This window comes from Haliaeetus albicilla, chromosome 6 (assembly GCF_947461875.1).
Source record: "Haliaeetus albicilla chromosome 6, bHalAlb1.1, whole genome shotgun sequence".
Taxonomy (NCBI): Eukaryota; Metazoa; Chordata; class Aves; order Accipitriformes; family Accipitridae; genus Haliaeetus; species Haliaeetus albicilla.
In genome coordinates, this window is record NC_091488.1 from 47,237,712 (window position 1) to 47,253,430 (window position 15,719).

The 15,719-nt window shown below is 41.9% G+C and overlaps 1 protein-coding gene across 6 annotated transcripts in view; it reads right to left on the minus strand.

The window, feature by feature from the left end:
- CLCN1 (chloride voltage-gated channel 1) overlaps window positions 1–15,719 on the minus strand; it is a 66,013-nt gene that overhangs the window by 7,657 nt on the left and 42,637 nt on the right. For 4 of the 6 annotated variants that reach the window (XR_011325183.1, XM_069786046.1, XM_069786048.1 and 1 more), the window contains exons 9-17: window positions 12,352–12,436; window positions 10,477–10,578; window positions 8,579–8,663; window positions 8,022–8,171; window positions 5,314–5,383; window positions 3,251–3,707; window positions 2,441–2,574; window positions 1,694–1,920; window positions 1,467–1,572 (exon numbers count right to left, since the gene is read on the minus strand). Coding sequence is in view for 5 of the 6 variants with exons in the window: in XM_069786046.1 (XP_069642147.1) it covers window positions 1,467–1,572; window positions 1,694–1,920; window positions 2,441–2,574; window positions 3,251–3,707; window positions 5,314–5,383; window positions 8,022–8,171; window positions 8,579–8,663; window positions 10,477–10,578; window positions 12,352–12,436 (1,416 nt within the window). In the remaining variant the exon portion in view is untranslated. The remainder of the gene's footprint in view (window positions 1–1,466; window positions 1,573–1,693; window positions 1,921–2,440; window positions 2,575–3,250; window positions 3,708–5,313; window positions 5,384–8,021; window positions 8,172–8,578; window positions 8,664–10,476; window positions 10,579–12,351; window positions 12,437–15,719) is intronic. The other 2 variants (XM_069786047.1, XM_069786045.1) reach the window with 2 other exon arrangements.

Below are 15,719 nucleotides of genomic sequence, written 5' to 3' on the forward strand. Positions count from 1 at the left end.
TTTCCTCAGGAAGAGGAACCAAACCATTACAAAGTAGCCCTTGCAGATAATAGTCATAGTCAGTGTTCCTGAAGAAAAACAACCAGAAGCAAGACCACTAACACAGCAAACAATCTGATACAAGGGACAGACTGCTGTGACGAGAGGTTTCTGCAGTCCACAAAGAGAATGTGGTTTGGAGGATGACTATGGGAAGGGGAGGTGAGAATTTGGAAATACCTTCAAAGAGTATCAACAGCCTGAATGTGATAGATACAAAGGGGTGAGAAGTCCATGGGTTGTGCCAGTAGTGTAATGGTGGGAATGAAAAAGACTGCAGAATTATTCTCTCAGGCAGAACAGTCAAGAATTAGCAAAGAGGATGAGACAGGGTTTGGTGCTGTTGTGAAGTGAACAAGGCTGTGGAGGAAGGTTGGTCAGAAACAATGACAGCTGTGAGCCAAACTAAAAATTATGTCAGGGAAAGCCTCGTGAAGTCCCCCCTGCTCCACTTCCTCTTGTCACTCCTGATCACTCAGTACTAGCTCCACGTAAAATGTCTCACACACTGTCCTTGTTTTGATGTGATTCTTTTTCTGCTTTGGTAAGGAAGGTGGATGGCTGTCCCACCACTATACTGCCCTGGAAGCATGAAGTGGATTTTCCTATGCCTTAGAGGTTTAGTCATGCGTGAGTGGTGTTAAGGAACCAGTATGTGCTATATGCTTATATTACATGCTAACCTGCGGGGTGCCCAAAAGCACGAGCCAGAGCCCTATTCCCTGTATTCATGCTCAAGATTGGGCTACACCTCTGTGCTTACTCACTCTCTGCATATTTCAAGACACATGAAGGAAAAAAAAACCCACCATCCTGCATCAGATACGTATGATATACAAATCAGAAATGAGCTATGAGTACAGCCTTGGAAGCAGAGCTAATATAGGCTGGGGTGGCACACAAAGAACACAATACATCAGTGTTTGTCCATCATATTAATGTAGCTGAATCAAAGAGATGCGTGTTCAAGGGAGGAGCTGTTCAGTTTTGGAGATGGCTGAGCAACAGCCTAAGCTACTCAAAAAACAGGTACAGATGTTTAGTTCTCACGCTGCTTTTGCCAGGGAAATTCATTCACGGGGTGAAGGAGGCAAGAGATGGGACCCTTCCATGCAGACTCTCCAGAAAATATCCAAGGAGATGTTATTGCAAAGGATGGAGTGGGGACTACTGACAGGAGAGAGAGCAGCCTGAGTGGCCTTACTTTTACCATGCTCTCTGAGGGATCACAGACAGAAGATATTTCCACGTGCGTTACACCAATGTTGAGGTGCATTAACAAAGTACCTTTAATAAAGGAATAGCAGAGAAAGCTCCTCTCAGTCTCTGGGAAATCAGCACCTCACACAGGCATGTACACACAGTTAGCATGAAAGCTTCCACAAGCTGGCTAGGATGTGACTGAGGCACGCCAGAAGTTACCATACCCGGCAGTTGCTGTGGCTCCAAAGTTTCAGGCATTTGTTTAAGAGGACTGGTCGGGCCATTGGGCTCCTCTGGATAACTGGGAGTGGGACTTGGGGGCCGAGGCAGCTGTTATGGAAAGGAGAAAAAATAAAGTCCACCCTGTGTCATTCCTTTCTCAGCCTCTCCAAACACCTTACTGCTTCTTCAGCAGCTTCTGTGTTGCAGTCTCTCCACTCCTCTCCCTCACCTCTCCTTTCTCATCTGTATCCTCATCCTCATCAACATAAGCAAAAGATTCATGCTTCAGCTTTGGTAGGGTTGCCCATGGTCCCTTGCTGTGCCCATCGTAGGGTGCCTCAGACAGCTTCTGCTGCATTTCTCGGTTGAGGAGCCGTCGCCGTTCTGGGCTTATATGTCTCTGGAGCAGAGCCTGCAGTTCCGATCGCTCTACAGACCCCAGAAGGATCATGGTCTCTGCATAACACAGAGCAGAGAAGCCATTAAGCTGCTTCAAGGTTTTGAATGGCCCCTGCCACGCACTGCCCCTTCCTCCCTCTAACCTCTTCAGAGTGCTTGGACTCATACTATCTAGAGCTATAGAAGAGTCATTGACAGCCCTGGTAGTTGCTGTTAATACACTGTGGGGTTGTGGGAAGCTCACCATCCCTGAGTTGTGCCACTCCTCAGCACCACATCAGAAGCAGGCTCTTTACTTATGCAAGAGCCCTCCCTGTCATCACAGTTCAGCCCACAAACTTTCCCCACACCTCCCTTACCTGCTAGAGCTGCTTCACTGCTCACGCTCCAGCTTACCTGTCTGACCAGCAGAAACAGCCTTCTGTCATACATCATTCATAGCGGAAGACTTTTAGGATGATTTTTTATGCAGTGGGTCACACTGTCTCCTTCACAGCGTGTGATTTGAAAGCTAGTTTCTTTGGCTCTTTAGGCTGAGACAGTCTTCAGGAAGGACTAGTTTCTCCACATTGCTTACCTGGTGAGTCCACCAAAGGCAAAGTCTTAACAGTGGTGCTTTGGAGTAGAGTTTGCAAGTCTCGGTATTTGCAGTTGGAGGAGACGAATTTCACATCTTGGACCATAATATCCTCAACAAAGATATTGTATTTGCTGTGAATTTATGGAAAATAAGGGGAAGAGTTAGCATATTAAAAATGTCTAGCAGATAAATTCTTTAAAGAAACATATAAATGACCACTTCTTTAAGAAGTGTTCTCAATACAGTTGCTAAATCTTCTTCTGTGAGAGTAACCAAAGAGGATTCCACCCCATTACCCCTCACCATAAAAATACACACATATATACATATATGTATAGATGTTTTATATATACATACCCATGTATATTACATTTACAGAGAGAGGAAGACATGTATATGAATAACTGAATTTTGTTTTAAGCAATATATCCAAATAAAATGATATTTCAAACATTTTCTGGAGGAAAAAAGTCCAAATCGCACTGAATTCAGAAAAAAATAGAAATGAGACACTTGATTTTTAGATTTTTAAACTGAAGCAATTTGGCAATATTAATGCAAATTCAGTAATGTAGCAGATTATTCAAACCTGTGGTTTCAGTGAAAAAAAGGACTTTTCTCCGTTTCTGTGTAGGAACCCTAATTCTACTCCACCACTTGTTTTTTCTCGCTGCAGGCCTATTCTGCATTTTCATTTTCTTTGTAGTACTATCCCCTTTTCATAACCTTTTATTCTCCCATGGTCTCATCCTCTTCTGCCTTATTTCTTTGCCACTCCCCACCTCCTCCTCTGTTTTACTACTATACCTTATGTGATTCCAGCCCAGGTCTGGCAGGTAGGGTAACTTCTTCACCTGGATGATGCTATCGTAGAGGCTGGGCTGCAGACTCTGGGCCACCATGTTGGCAAGAATGACAGCCACCATCATGGGGAGGATGTGAGAGATCTGACCCGTCAGCTCAAAGCAGATCACAGCAGTGGAGACAGTGTGGCTCACTGCTCCTGTCAGAGCTGCTGCACCTTTCCCAGGTAGGGTGAAAAAGGAATAGGGAGAGAAGAAAACTGTCATATAGAAACAGCATGTCATATCAACCAGGAAAGTCATGGGGATGGGACCAGGCGAAGAAAAAAAAAAAAGACATGGAGACTCACCAATGACAGCATACCCTCCAGGTAAGATTTGATAAACAATACCATCAAAGAGGATCCCATTGGGAAAAAGCGATGCCATGATTTCCCCAATAAGACGCCCAAATGCAGCACCTGGAAAATATCACTGACAATTATGGAATTAACATCTAAGGAGCACCCAGTCTGTGCTGTGCAGCTGTGCTGGGCAATCACTTGCATATTTTCTAACAGAAACAAAATCAAAACTTACATTAAAATGGTACTGGGGATAAAGAGTAGTTCTCAGTTACAGAATATAGAAGTTAGACTCCAGGAGGGGAAAAAGGTTCTAAGATGTGTAAATACAGTTGGCCCCTCATTCTTCCACTTAGGCACACCAGGCACAGCGGTATTTGTGATTCCCAGATAGGAGGAAATATTTTCAGAATATGTACAATGTCAGTCCAGATCACCATTGAGGCCCTTCACACACTCATTCTATGAATGTCCAGACAATAGAATCACCACTTACAGACGAGTTTGGGTGGTAAGGGACTTCTGGAGGACTTGTTCTAACCCCTGCTCACAACAGGGCTAATTTCAAAGTGAGATCAAGTCACCCAGGGCCTTGTTCAGACAAGTTTTAAAAGTCTGCAAGGATGGAGATTCTCCAGGCTTTCTGAGCACTTTAACCAAGGAAACAATTTTTTTCTTATGTCCCTTCAGAATTTCCCCTGTTGCAACTTGTGCCTTTACCTCCTGTTTACTGTGTGTATCTCAGAGAAGTCTTTCTGTCCTCTCTATCTCATGCTGCATTAGGTGGTGAAGGCTGCAGTTAGATTCCCTCTCAGCCTTCCCTTCCACAGGCTGAACAAACCCAACTTCTTCAGGTTTTCCTTGTTTGTTTGGTGCTCCAGCTCCCCAACAATCTCAGTGGCCTCCACTGGCCTCATTGCACTTTGTCAAAATCTCTTGTACTGGTGGACACAAAATGGCACATACTCCAGAATTGTGTCCAAAGTGCTGAATGCAGGGAAATAACCAATTTCTTTGCCTTGCTGGCTAGGCTTTTTCCTAATAGAGCCTTGTTTGTGGTTAGCCTTCATCACTGCAAGGGCATGCTACTGACTCATGTTCAGTTGCTGCCTGCCAGAACCCAGAGGTCCTTAGCGCACACCGTTCCATTTAAGAGCTGTGGGTACTTAATGCTGAACTTCATGAGCTTGTATACTTTTGTCTAACATAGCCTCTCTTTCTTAACATTAGCATCATATTCTTTTTACTTTTTGGACTTAGAATTAAAGCCACTTAAAAAACAATAAACTCTTGTATGTTACTGCACTTCAGTCAGAAGAAATTCGTAAGTGGTGGATTACATTGCAGGTAATAGTTTTGAGGTTATCTCTTCTAGTTGGCCTTCAGGGGTGAAAGAAGCAACTACTACTAATAGGATGAAAGTTTCTATGTAGGAAAAGGCAGAGAAATTAGAAGGCCATGGCTCAGCATGCTTTCCCACAGTGTGGCTTTCCTTATGTAAAAAGACAGGGATTTCCTCCTCAGCATTTGGATTTGGGGGCTGGGAAAAATGACCAAAGCAGAGCCTCAGGTGCTGGTATATGGACTGTTAACAGAGCTTGCCATAGACATCAAGTGATGACTCCTTATCCACTAGAAGATACCTACTGGGTACGCACACAAAGTCTCTTTTATTCTCTCCACCTGTCAGACCTATATGTTGCAACACAGAATTGAAACTCACCTATAACAAAAACAGGCATGAATCCTCCACAGGGTATTGGCATTGTGGTAGCAATGACAGCCATCCAGAACTAGAACAGAGGCAGAGGATGTGGTTCTTACTGAGCAGCAATAGCATTTCCCATAACCCCACTCTACCACCCAGCCTGTGAATGCATGAGAAGACACGTTCTGAGGGATTTGGCAGTTCAGCCAGAAAGTGAAGGGTATAGGGGCTGTGGGGTGTGAAGGGGAGCTGGAAGATCTCTGGCAACACACCAGAGCGGCTGCTGTGGTGGCAGGGAGGCTGAATCACCAAGGGGATGGATGAACATGAGAACTCCTTTGCCTTGGACCTCAGAAGTTGAGATTTCCTACTGCTCCAAACAGCTTAGATTTTCACAGAACAGGGTTGTCAAAATTTCACAGACTTAGAAAGAATTCGGTGTGAAGGGAACTGGAGGTCTCTCTCCCAACTCCCTGCTCCCAGAGGTCTAATTCCTAAGTTAGATCAGGTTGCTCAGGGCCTTACCCAGGTGAGTTCTCAACATCTTGAAGGGTGGAGATTTCCTAGCTTTTCCGGGCATTTGTGCCACTGCTGACCCACACTCAGGGGAGATTTTTTTCCTGAAGTCCAACTGTCATAAGTTTCCTTTATTCTAGCTGGTGTCTGTTGCCTCTTGCCCTATGACTATGTTGGGCAAAATGATGAAATCCGTCCTGGTACTACTAAGACCAATTCAAACGCTGACTTAGCCCAGCACATATAGAGTTCTTCTGGAGGCAACAGCCTAATCTTACAAACAGCTCAAAGGCCAATACGGTCAGACTTTCTCAGGCAATATGACGAGATTTCCGCAGTTGAGGGAAACACAGACAATGCTGCTGTTTCAAAAGTTTGTACAAAGAAGTGTACTGGCAAGATGTCCCTTGCTGCAGCAGTATCATCCATAGCAGAGAGACAACCATGGACCAGCACATCAAGAGCAATACTTTCAGGTATTTCAGGACCACATTCTCCTCAGAGTGGGCAAATCCTTCCTGTTCAAGGTCCATCTTTGAGGAGGTGATGTCTCTGCAGACATTGTTGTAGCTGTAGACAGATGAGATGCTAATCTGTAGACAGTCAGTTTGTGAGAGGAAATCCACCCAAAACAGCTTTTCTGCTGTAACTCTCATAGGATGGTTGGCATAAAAGGGAAAATGAAGCCAAGATATAGCCTGCCATTTAGGCAAGTCCTCTATGAAGGTACCAAAGAGCCATCAGAACAGCATTTCTCAGCCCATGGTAAAGGAACATACTGTGAGGATGGGTTGGACCATCAATTTGATGCTGGCTGTTGCTCTTCCTTCCATAGCCATTGGAATATTCCAGAAGAGAGGTTCCTGGCTGGCTACAGAGGCCAGCAAGCTGCAGCAGTGGAGTACTGCTACCTAAGGTCTGCCTTTGCAGTACCAAACCCAGGCCAAATACAGCTGAGAAATGGGACTATAGTGCAGTGGAGAATCAGACCAAGTCTTTGCCCAGAGTCAAAACAGCGGTTTCATTTTTACGTGGTCTGTCCCAACTCTGAATATATCCAGAAGGAAATAAACTGCTTGGAGCAGTTAACTAGTGAGTTGAGAAAGCCTTTAGTTAATGGGACAAGGCCAATGAATCTAGTGTCTGAGGATACAGCTCTTCCAAAGGAGAACAGATGAACTCAGGATAGATACACCATGTATTCCATCCCTCTTTTCTTCAAGTAAATGAGACCTTATCACTTAGTATGCTATAATCAGAATTATCACAGAAGCAGAACTCTCAACTCCCTGTCAGAAATTCAATACAGTGTTTTACTTTAGGTGGAATCAGCTGTGTCAATCAATCATTGATGTCAATTCCTGATCTACTGAAATGTTTAACTGATATTGCAAGGGGGCCTCAGCTCTTTTGCTCCTTTGCAACAACAACAACAAAAATCACCATTTCTGTAATATTTTTACACTTATATCTTTTTTTTTCCCCTCTTAGGAAAACCTCTTTCTTGCTACTTATATTTTGAACACTGGAATATAATATTTTCTTCTTTCAAATCTCTTCTCTTGATCTGTCATGTATCAGTTACATTGCTGATCTTTTCAGAGGCTGAACAGTTTCAACTTCCACAGACCATGTCAGCTCAGAACATTTAATCTGCTGTTGCTTTCCGAGAAGTGAGCAGAACTGTTTTCAGCTGCATTTCTCCATGAAGTTACGGTACTGCTAACAAATCCGTGAGCCTCACACAACTATAGATTGTGCTTGGATATTCTTATTTGTCTCCTATCTGTAGTCAGGAATATCAAGTAGACTGTATCAGACTTTATTTAGACCAAATGTAAATTATCTGAGAGCTTTTTACTCAGTTATTCATTTTTGTGGAACTTTAGAAATCTTTCCTGACGTAGTCCTCCCTACCAGGTACTACACAGTGGGTACCAAAGGTCAGCAGGACGCAGGAGGAAGATGATCTAGGGAGCAGTGAAGGAGGTCACTAGATTAAGGCCAGGAAACTATTCCCTATAATTTTGGTAATCTTGCATTCAAGGTGGGCAGACATCACATCAAAAGATGTAAGAACCTATTGCAGTTGTAGTGCTTCATTCCATACCCAGCAACTCCTCATTGGCAGTTCACAAACTATTTTACGAAGGATTAAGAACATTCACTCTGAGTGGCGAAGGGTTACGGTGAGTTGTGTTTCCTACCTTCATGAGGAAGAAGAGCAGAATGATGATGAAGACGCTGACTTTAGGATGGATCCAGGCAGCAGATTTCCCTAGGATCTGAAGGTCCCCTGTGTATTTTGCCCAGGTATAGTTATCAAAGAGAGAGCTGATGGCTTCCCGTGGCATCAGCTAAACAGCAAAAAAAACCAGGCATGACTTATGAGATTAGGTGGAGTAAATATTCTACCACTATCCCAAGAAAGTGGAGGAGATTTTTACTTCAGTAGTGCATGATTATGAGACTTAATTCACATTTTTAATCTTCAGGGAGACGGGACTTTACCTGAACTGGTGAAAGGATAACTACTTTTACACATGGGGTAACATTGTCCTTATTACTTGCTTAGGAGAGTAAACCTTTTTCAAGTTTTTTTATGAAGGAGATGATAGCAGAGATCATGAGTCTCAGAATATAGTCCCTCCTCAATCCAAACTCCTCTCATATCTTTCTTCCCCTTTCCATGACACAAGGTTATTGGGGCACAGGATAAGGCGAGGCTGTTCCACAGAATTGCAAACACACATCCCACTCTCACCTCTCCTGCCATGAACTGCCCAAATCCGGGAGGAAAGGTCACAGTTGCTATAAGGAAGGTTATAACCCCAGGGTATATGAGGCGGCTGAAAAGAAAGAAAAGTTTGTTAAAATATAGCCTCACATTTTTTTCTTGTAGCACTATCACTTCAGGACTTTGAATGCTATTTCTGTATAAGCTCTCTGCCAAATCTGTATCCGTTGCTTTGGAGTCTGTTACTGGCAATTTAATGCCCTGCTCCATGGATCATCATCATTCATAGAGTTCAACTGTCAGCAAAGCCATTTTTCCTGTCAGAATTAATGTAATGGGAGAGGTAGAGGGAGAGAGGGATGTACAAAATGCACAAACCTGAATACTCAGGGAGGGGGGATGTGTATTTACAATGATGTGTTGACCTACTGTCAAAAGCCAGCACCTCCTCCATTTTTCTGATTGTGCCAGTCTTGCTTCTTCATCCCCCATGCAATGTAACCTGTTCTTGTGTATTTAAATGTACCTTTTTTTCATACATTTCTGCATGCATCCCCCATTGCATTAATTCTTATGAGAAAAACTGCTTTTCTTTCCATTGAATTGCTGACCATCACAAATTTTGGGAAGGTGTCCTTGGTGGCCAGCGGGTCTAGCTGTGCTGCACCAGTGGGGCATAGCTGGACAGCAGGCTGAAGCCATCTGTGTTTTCCTACTGCTTTGTCCAGTCCCAGGATGGGTTTCCAGGTACACCGTGATACTTCATGGGCACTAAGACAACACAAGTCTAAGCTGCCTCCACGTGCTGGACTAATCCTGTCAGGTCTCCCCTGACAAATTACTGGTTTTTTTACTGGAAGTTCTGGCTGAGATGCTGTGGTATTTAGGAAGACAAAACATATAACGTTTAATTTCTTTCAGTCTAAGGACCTACACAATTCTGAGAAATTAGTCAAAAGTTTAAAGTAAATTCCTGCTTTTCAGGCTTAGTTCCACTTCTCTATTAGCTTTGTCTGATGGCTCTGCTGGTGCTTGTGGGTAACGCTACACAATGAAGAAAGACAATTTTTCTTCCACATAATAAATTAAATTAGTCTGAACTTCTTTTTAATTAGTGGTTTTCTTCTACTCAAATCTGCAACTTGCTAAGAAATGTAGGTCCTCCACACCTCTCAACTTAAAAAATTCTCACAGCATCAGATTTCTTCTGTAAAGAGACTGAAGACATTTACAGTTAGCCACCTCTTCTTCTTCAGGTTATACCTTTGGAGGTTATAACTTTATTAGGGAGGGGAAAAAAAGTATCTTCAAGTGCCCTGTAAAACCTTTATTGCTGAGATTTTTATTTTGTTTTGCATTTCTCTTTCATGCTGCAGTTCACACCATTTGGTTACTATCAGTTTCAGCTTTTGGTTCATAAATATGCAGTAACTGCAATACTGCAGCACATTCTTTACATTTGTGTCTACATTTTAATTAAAAAAACATTTAGAGTTTAAAGACATAGTTAGATTTCAGTTGTGTTTAATTTTCTTAAAAATATAAATGATGTCAAATTTATTTTTTACATATTCTAAAAAAGTAGACACAGCATGACCTTAAGAAGCATGATCATTGATTTTCTAATTAAAAACATTTTCTGTCCAATCAAGTTTCCCTTGCCCTCTTAATGAATATTACAGTCTCCCTTCTAACTCAAGAAACTATTTGAAACTATTGGGGCTGATCAAGAAGAAAATCCAGTGCGGAACAAATTGTCTTGATGTTTGCAGCTATCTTACTTTCGTATAATTTCAGTTTCTCATATTTTCACTATCTTACACTTGAAATAGTTCTACTAGCTTCCAGAAAGCATTTGTTACTATCCAATACCAGTAGGGTACAAAAATCCGGTCCCTAAAGAGAGTATCTTCAAAGGCACTCACTATTTGGTGAGAAACTGGCTCAGAGCCGTATGACGCCGGATGCATAGGACCACTTGGCGATTGAGATAAACGAAAAACGCTCCAAGGAATCCAGAACATATCCTAAAATGGAAAAAAAGAAATAAAATCATACCAAACAACAGATAATACACAAACCATTAACCAAGAAAATGAGTTTAAGTGTTTTTCACCTTCAGCTGTTTATGAAGTCTTTTAAATGTCACCTAGAGGTGACAGCAACTCCTACAACAACTCACTTAAAGACATTGACTCCCTGAAGAAAGGAGAGCGGTTACTTTGGACCTCTTTGTCAGATACACTGCCATTTTGCAATGTAAGCCTAAGGGCTGCACAGTGAACTGAATTTCTTTGTAACACTATATTAAAAAATAGATCCATCCATTCCTGCCTACCAATTTGTCAATAAAATAGAAATGGTCCTCCTGTATATATTTTGCAAATTAACAACATTTGCTGTTGTTGCACAGAAGAACAAGATCTACATGTTGATAGTGCTTGGGCTGGCACAGTTTTTTTGTCCTACCTGAAAGTGAAGAAATACGTCGGATAGAAAGAGAGTTCAACTTTGAGACTTAATATTAAGAGCATTTGGAGTATTCCAAGCTGGCGTCAGGACTTTATTCAAGACTATCCAAGTCTAGCTTTTTTTTTAAAAAAAAAATCACGTTGGACAGCTAGGCATTTGAAAGCACTTCACAGTGGTTGTATACTCCTTTCCCTAGCCTATGTGCGGTACTGAAAAAAAAACAACTCTGCCAGCTCTGTTCAAAACACAATGACAAGAAGTTTTGCATTCGGTCAGCTGTAAATCATAAAAATTACCTTTTTCCTTGCCAGTCTAAATAAATAGATTCCCCCGAGTTCAGCATGCAAGTCTATTCAAGGAGAAGAACAAAGTGGATACATACTACTAGCAAAAGCTCCTGTATATTAATAGATTTTCACCATATCTGATGTCATCAAAAAATCCCACTTGAGTTCATATACAAATAAATGAATATGAGGGCAGCCTACTAAAAGGAGCTGGAAAATTTCAAATATATTTCTGGTCTTGGATCCAAGTCTTGCAACAGCATATGTTCACAACACCAACACAGGCATTTGTTCCTACAGCGTATTCCCTTCACTACTGCTCTGCAGTGATTTCCCTGGAGCCTCTCTCAAGCTCTAATGCAAGACTTTTCCTCACAGCAATGCCAAACTCTTTTTTTTCTCTAGTATTTCATAATTCTCTTCTCATTTTTCTTAAGTTCATTCTTTCATTTCCCAAAATTTCCTCCACAAATGAAACCAACTCAGATATCTCTGTAAATAAAATAAAACTGACACTCATCTTAATAAATTAACTGTTCTCTCTGAATCCATTTACGGTTAAGTTACCCTTGCCACCACGTTGAGTGTACCAACCTCTCTTGAAAAGGGTAACCATTCTGACCTTGTAAAAGGGAAACTTCCTGGTTAAATCTTTTGTCCCATTTTTGTCAAGTGAAAAGGCCATACTTGTTACATCAGTTCATTTGGGGATGCCATCAAAACAGTTAAAGGGCCATTTAGTAAATCTATATCCAGAACCTAGACCAAGTTAGACTTACTTTTTTTCCCAGAACTTAATTTCTGAAAAAGTCATATATGGAAAGGAAATAACAAAGAGCTTGGTAATACCCACATTTCCTTCCTTACCCATTGTGCTACATGGGCACCATTTCTGAAGGAGGAATCCCAACAAGCAGAGGCCTTATTTGTGACAATCAAAATGTCTAAAAGAGATGTATGTAACTGTTTTGCAAAAGAATTTCTAACAGAGCTCACATGATAACCTTTGTAGAGCAAGGAGCCAGGTTCCTGGGAACTTACCCTATTACAGCAAATGCTGGCAGCTCTTGCAGATCAAAAGGGAAATCCATGCGAAAGTTCGTTCTGAACAGGGCTGTGATGGTATCTGCAAGAGAAGAAAGAGGTAGAGGAGGAAAGGGAAGATGAGAAGTTAAATGCCCTAAAAGCTAGGGGTAGGGACAGAGCAACTAGTTTATACGTGCTCCTGTGTGGTTTCACGACATTATATACAATATTACAGACTGGCAGACTGCTCTGATTTTAGTAGTGCCTATTTTGAGTGCTTCCAACCCTAGCGCTCTAGATGGTACAGGTTTGTTTTCAGAGAATGTCTATATATTTTTACCTACAATCCCAGATTTTTAAAGGGTTTTATTTCTTTTCTTCCACCATCTAGTCTCTAGAAAGTACTGACTCTGAAAACTCTCTTTGCCAAGGCAGGCAGTGCTTACATATCCAAAGAAGCTGTGTCATGCACAGTTGTGATTGCCTTCTAGAAACAAAACTCAGATCCTCTCTGAAGTTATATCTGGAAAACTTTTGACTGGTACCAAAAGAATGAAAGTCTTAGAAATCAGAGATGGAAAATAACAGCTAAGCCCCATCTTCTTCAGCTCACCTCTCCTGGCAGTGTTGCACTGCTAAAATGACTCAGATGTTGAAACCTGTCCTGCTTTTACCTGGAGGTACCTAATTGTGTGGAAACAGTAAACATCTGTATGCCAACAGGTGAAGTACAAATTAGCAATCTATGCAGAGTGGAAATGCAGCTGAATGAGGATGGATCTAAAACCCAACTTGCCCTGGATGAAAGATTTATTTGCACAATGAGGAGAGAAAAGAAGCAGTGAAAATCTAGCATTATATGATTATTACAGGAGGCATTAATTACTTGTTAATTGTCCAGACAGGACATTAAGGCATTAAGATCTGAGGCAGATTAAGAATGAGGTAGATGAGCTATTTAAAAAAATAATTCACCTCTAATGAGCATCAGGGCTTCCAGGGCCTGGAGGGGGACTGATGGGTAGCATATGTGTTTAAGAAGGTTGTGGAGCAATGTGGTGAAGTGCAAAGAGACCTGTGCATTAGCACCTGGCAAATCGGTAATACACGTCTAGATTTTAAAAGCAAGCACAACCCTGTAAATACTTATTTTGAACCTCAAAGCCAGGGAAAAAACCCAGAAAGGTAATTCAAATGTATAAAAACTTTGTGATGTAGAGTTTTTCTTAACAGAACAGTGAAGCCAGATTAAGGGGAATGGTATTTATTTAGATTATTAAGAGGTCCCACATGAGGCTGTGGAGCCTCATGTAGAGGTCCACTGATCAAACAGCAAAAGGGAAAATATTATTATGGATCAGAAGCTACCCCAGAGAGAGAAAAAAAGTGAGTTTATCGTGTCAGTCATGTAATGATACATGCCATAGTACACATGTAGCAGGAGTTCTTGGGTCCCCGTGGTGTTGAATGGATTTCTTCAGAGGTCAATATTGGAGCTGATTCTGTTTAACATCTGCATCAGGGTCCTAGATGTATAGGATGGAACTCACTCGTCAGTTACCATACTGAGCTGGGGAGGGAGAGAAGGGGGTGGTTTGTCACCTGGAGGGTTTCACACAGAGTGGCCTCCACACACCGGAGGAGTTGACCAGTAGGAACATCATAAATTCAACGAAGACAAATATTTAGTCCTGCACCTGGAATGGCAGGTGTGGGGGCCTAGTGAAGAGGAAAAGCTCTGCTCTCATGCCAGCGGGTCCTGGTGGAGACAATGCTTAATATGTGCCCTTGTGGAAATGAAAGCTAACCACTAGGCCACGTCAGCAAAAACACAACCAGCTGGTAGAGGGTGGTGATTATTTCCTTCTATATGGCAGTGATGAAGCCACATCTAGAAAACCCACTACAAACAAAATGTTACAAAACTGGGGAGAGCCCAGTAGTGAGCCCCAAGAAGATGCAGGGCATGGGCACAGGGAGGGGCTGCAGGAGATAGGTCTACTCAGTGTGGAAACGAGAAGGCCCAAGGGGGTTCTAACAGCAGTCTCCCCTACCTCGTGGGGAAGTCGTAAAGACACAGTGAAAGAAAAAGAGGCAATGGGCATGACTTCCAACACGGGAATTTTGTCTACCTATAAGGAGCAAATGCTTCTTTTTGGGGAAGGGATTCAGCGCTGGAACAGATGCCCAGGGAGGCAGTGGAAGGTTGTCCCTCCTGTAAGCAGGAATTTGGAGTAGAGAGCTCCAGGGGTCTCTTCCAAACTAAATCTTTCTATGATTCAGGATTTTCTGTGGAAGACGGCAAAATCTGCACGTGATGATACTGAATCAGTTTACCCTGGTTGGAAGCAGAGAGGACTGCATAAGAAAGACAATGTTCTGCGTTGCTGAATGCAAAGTAATACAGTTGGGCAAGATTACAGATACATTAGAAAAGAATCTAATTTAACAATTGTATTTCAAGGAAGCTAGTTGTATCAGTGTAGACAGCGCAAAGAAAATGGTCTTTTTACCATTTTCCTAATTGCAGCTGCTAGAAATGTGCAAAAGCTGCATAAAAATGATATCGTAATGCACAGTATTGCATTGCAATATTGTAATGCCTTCCAGTAGATCCATGCAATAGCCACACCTGCTTGGAACTCTGATCATTTTATCTCAAAAATAGTCTGGAAGAAGATGGCAAATGCTTGCCTAAGCAGAAAAGTTATTTCACATATTACGTATGAATTTGCAATAGTTTACATGTGGCACATGAACATTATAGGTAGGTGCACATAAGGGAAGCAGTTTCTTCCACTTTCAAGTACATTAACCCACCTCATACAAAGGCTTTCTTACTGGGTGATAATAGTAGCCATACAGGAAACTAGCACAAAGACATCCGCTTATCTACCGAGTACATGACTTCTGGGAGTAGGCAAGACTTTAGAGGTTGTGAAGACACTAGAGAGGGGGCCTAAGAAAAACCCTTGCATGAACAAAGACTAAAAAGACAGGGCTTGTAACTTTCAGAAGGAAATGAGCAAGAAAAGACATGAAAGAAAAGTTAGAGCAGGCACGATAAAAGATCATAAAATAATGAATGACTTAGCTAGACAAAAGTTTCTAGTTCCTTAATACAAGGACAAGGATACTGGCAACACAGACAAAGAAAATTCAGACCTATGAAAAGGAACTATTTTTCATGGACAATTGGATCATGGAACTTTTTAACCCAGACAGTCAATGAAGCAGAATGTAAGGAGCCATTAATGTGGGTATTAAAGCTGTCTGGATAATTTTGAAGAAGGGACAGTAATTAAGATGTTTCAGGATTAAGCTGATTTCTAATGATTTGGGAGATCAGCAAGGGAGCTAGAGTAGATAAAGTGAAGGATAGG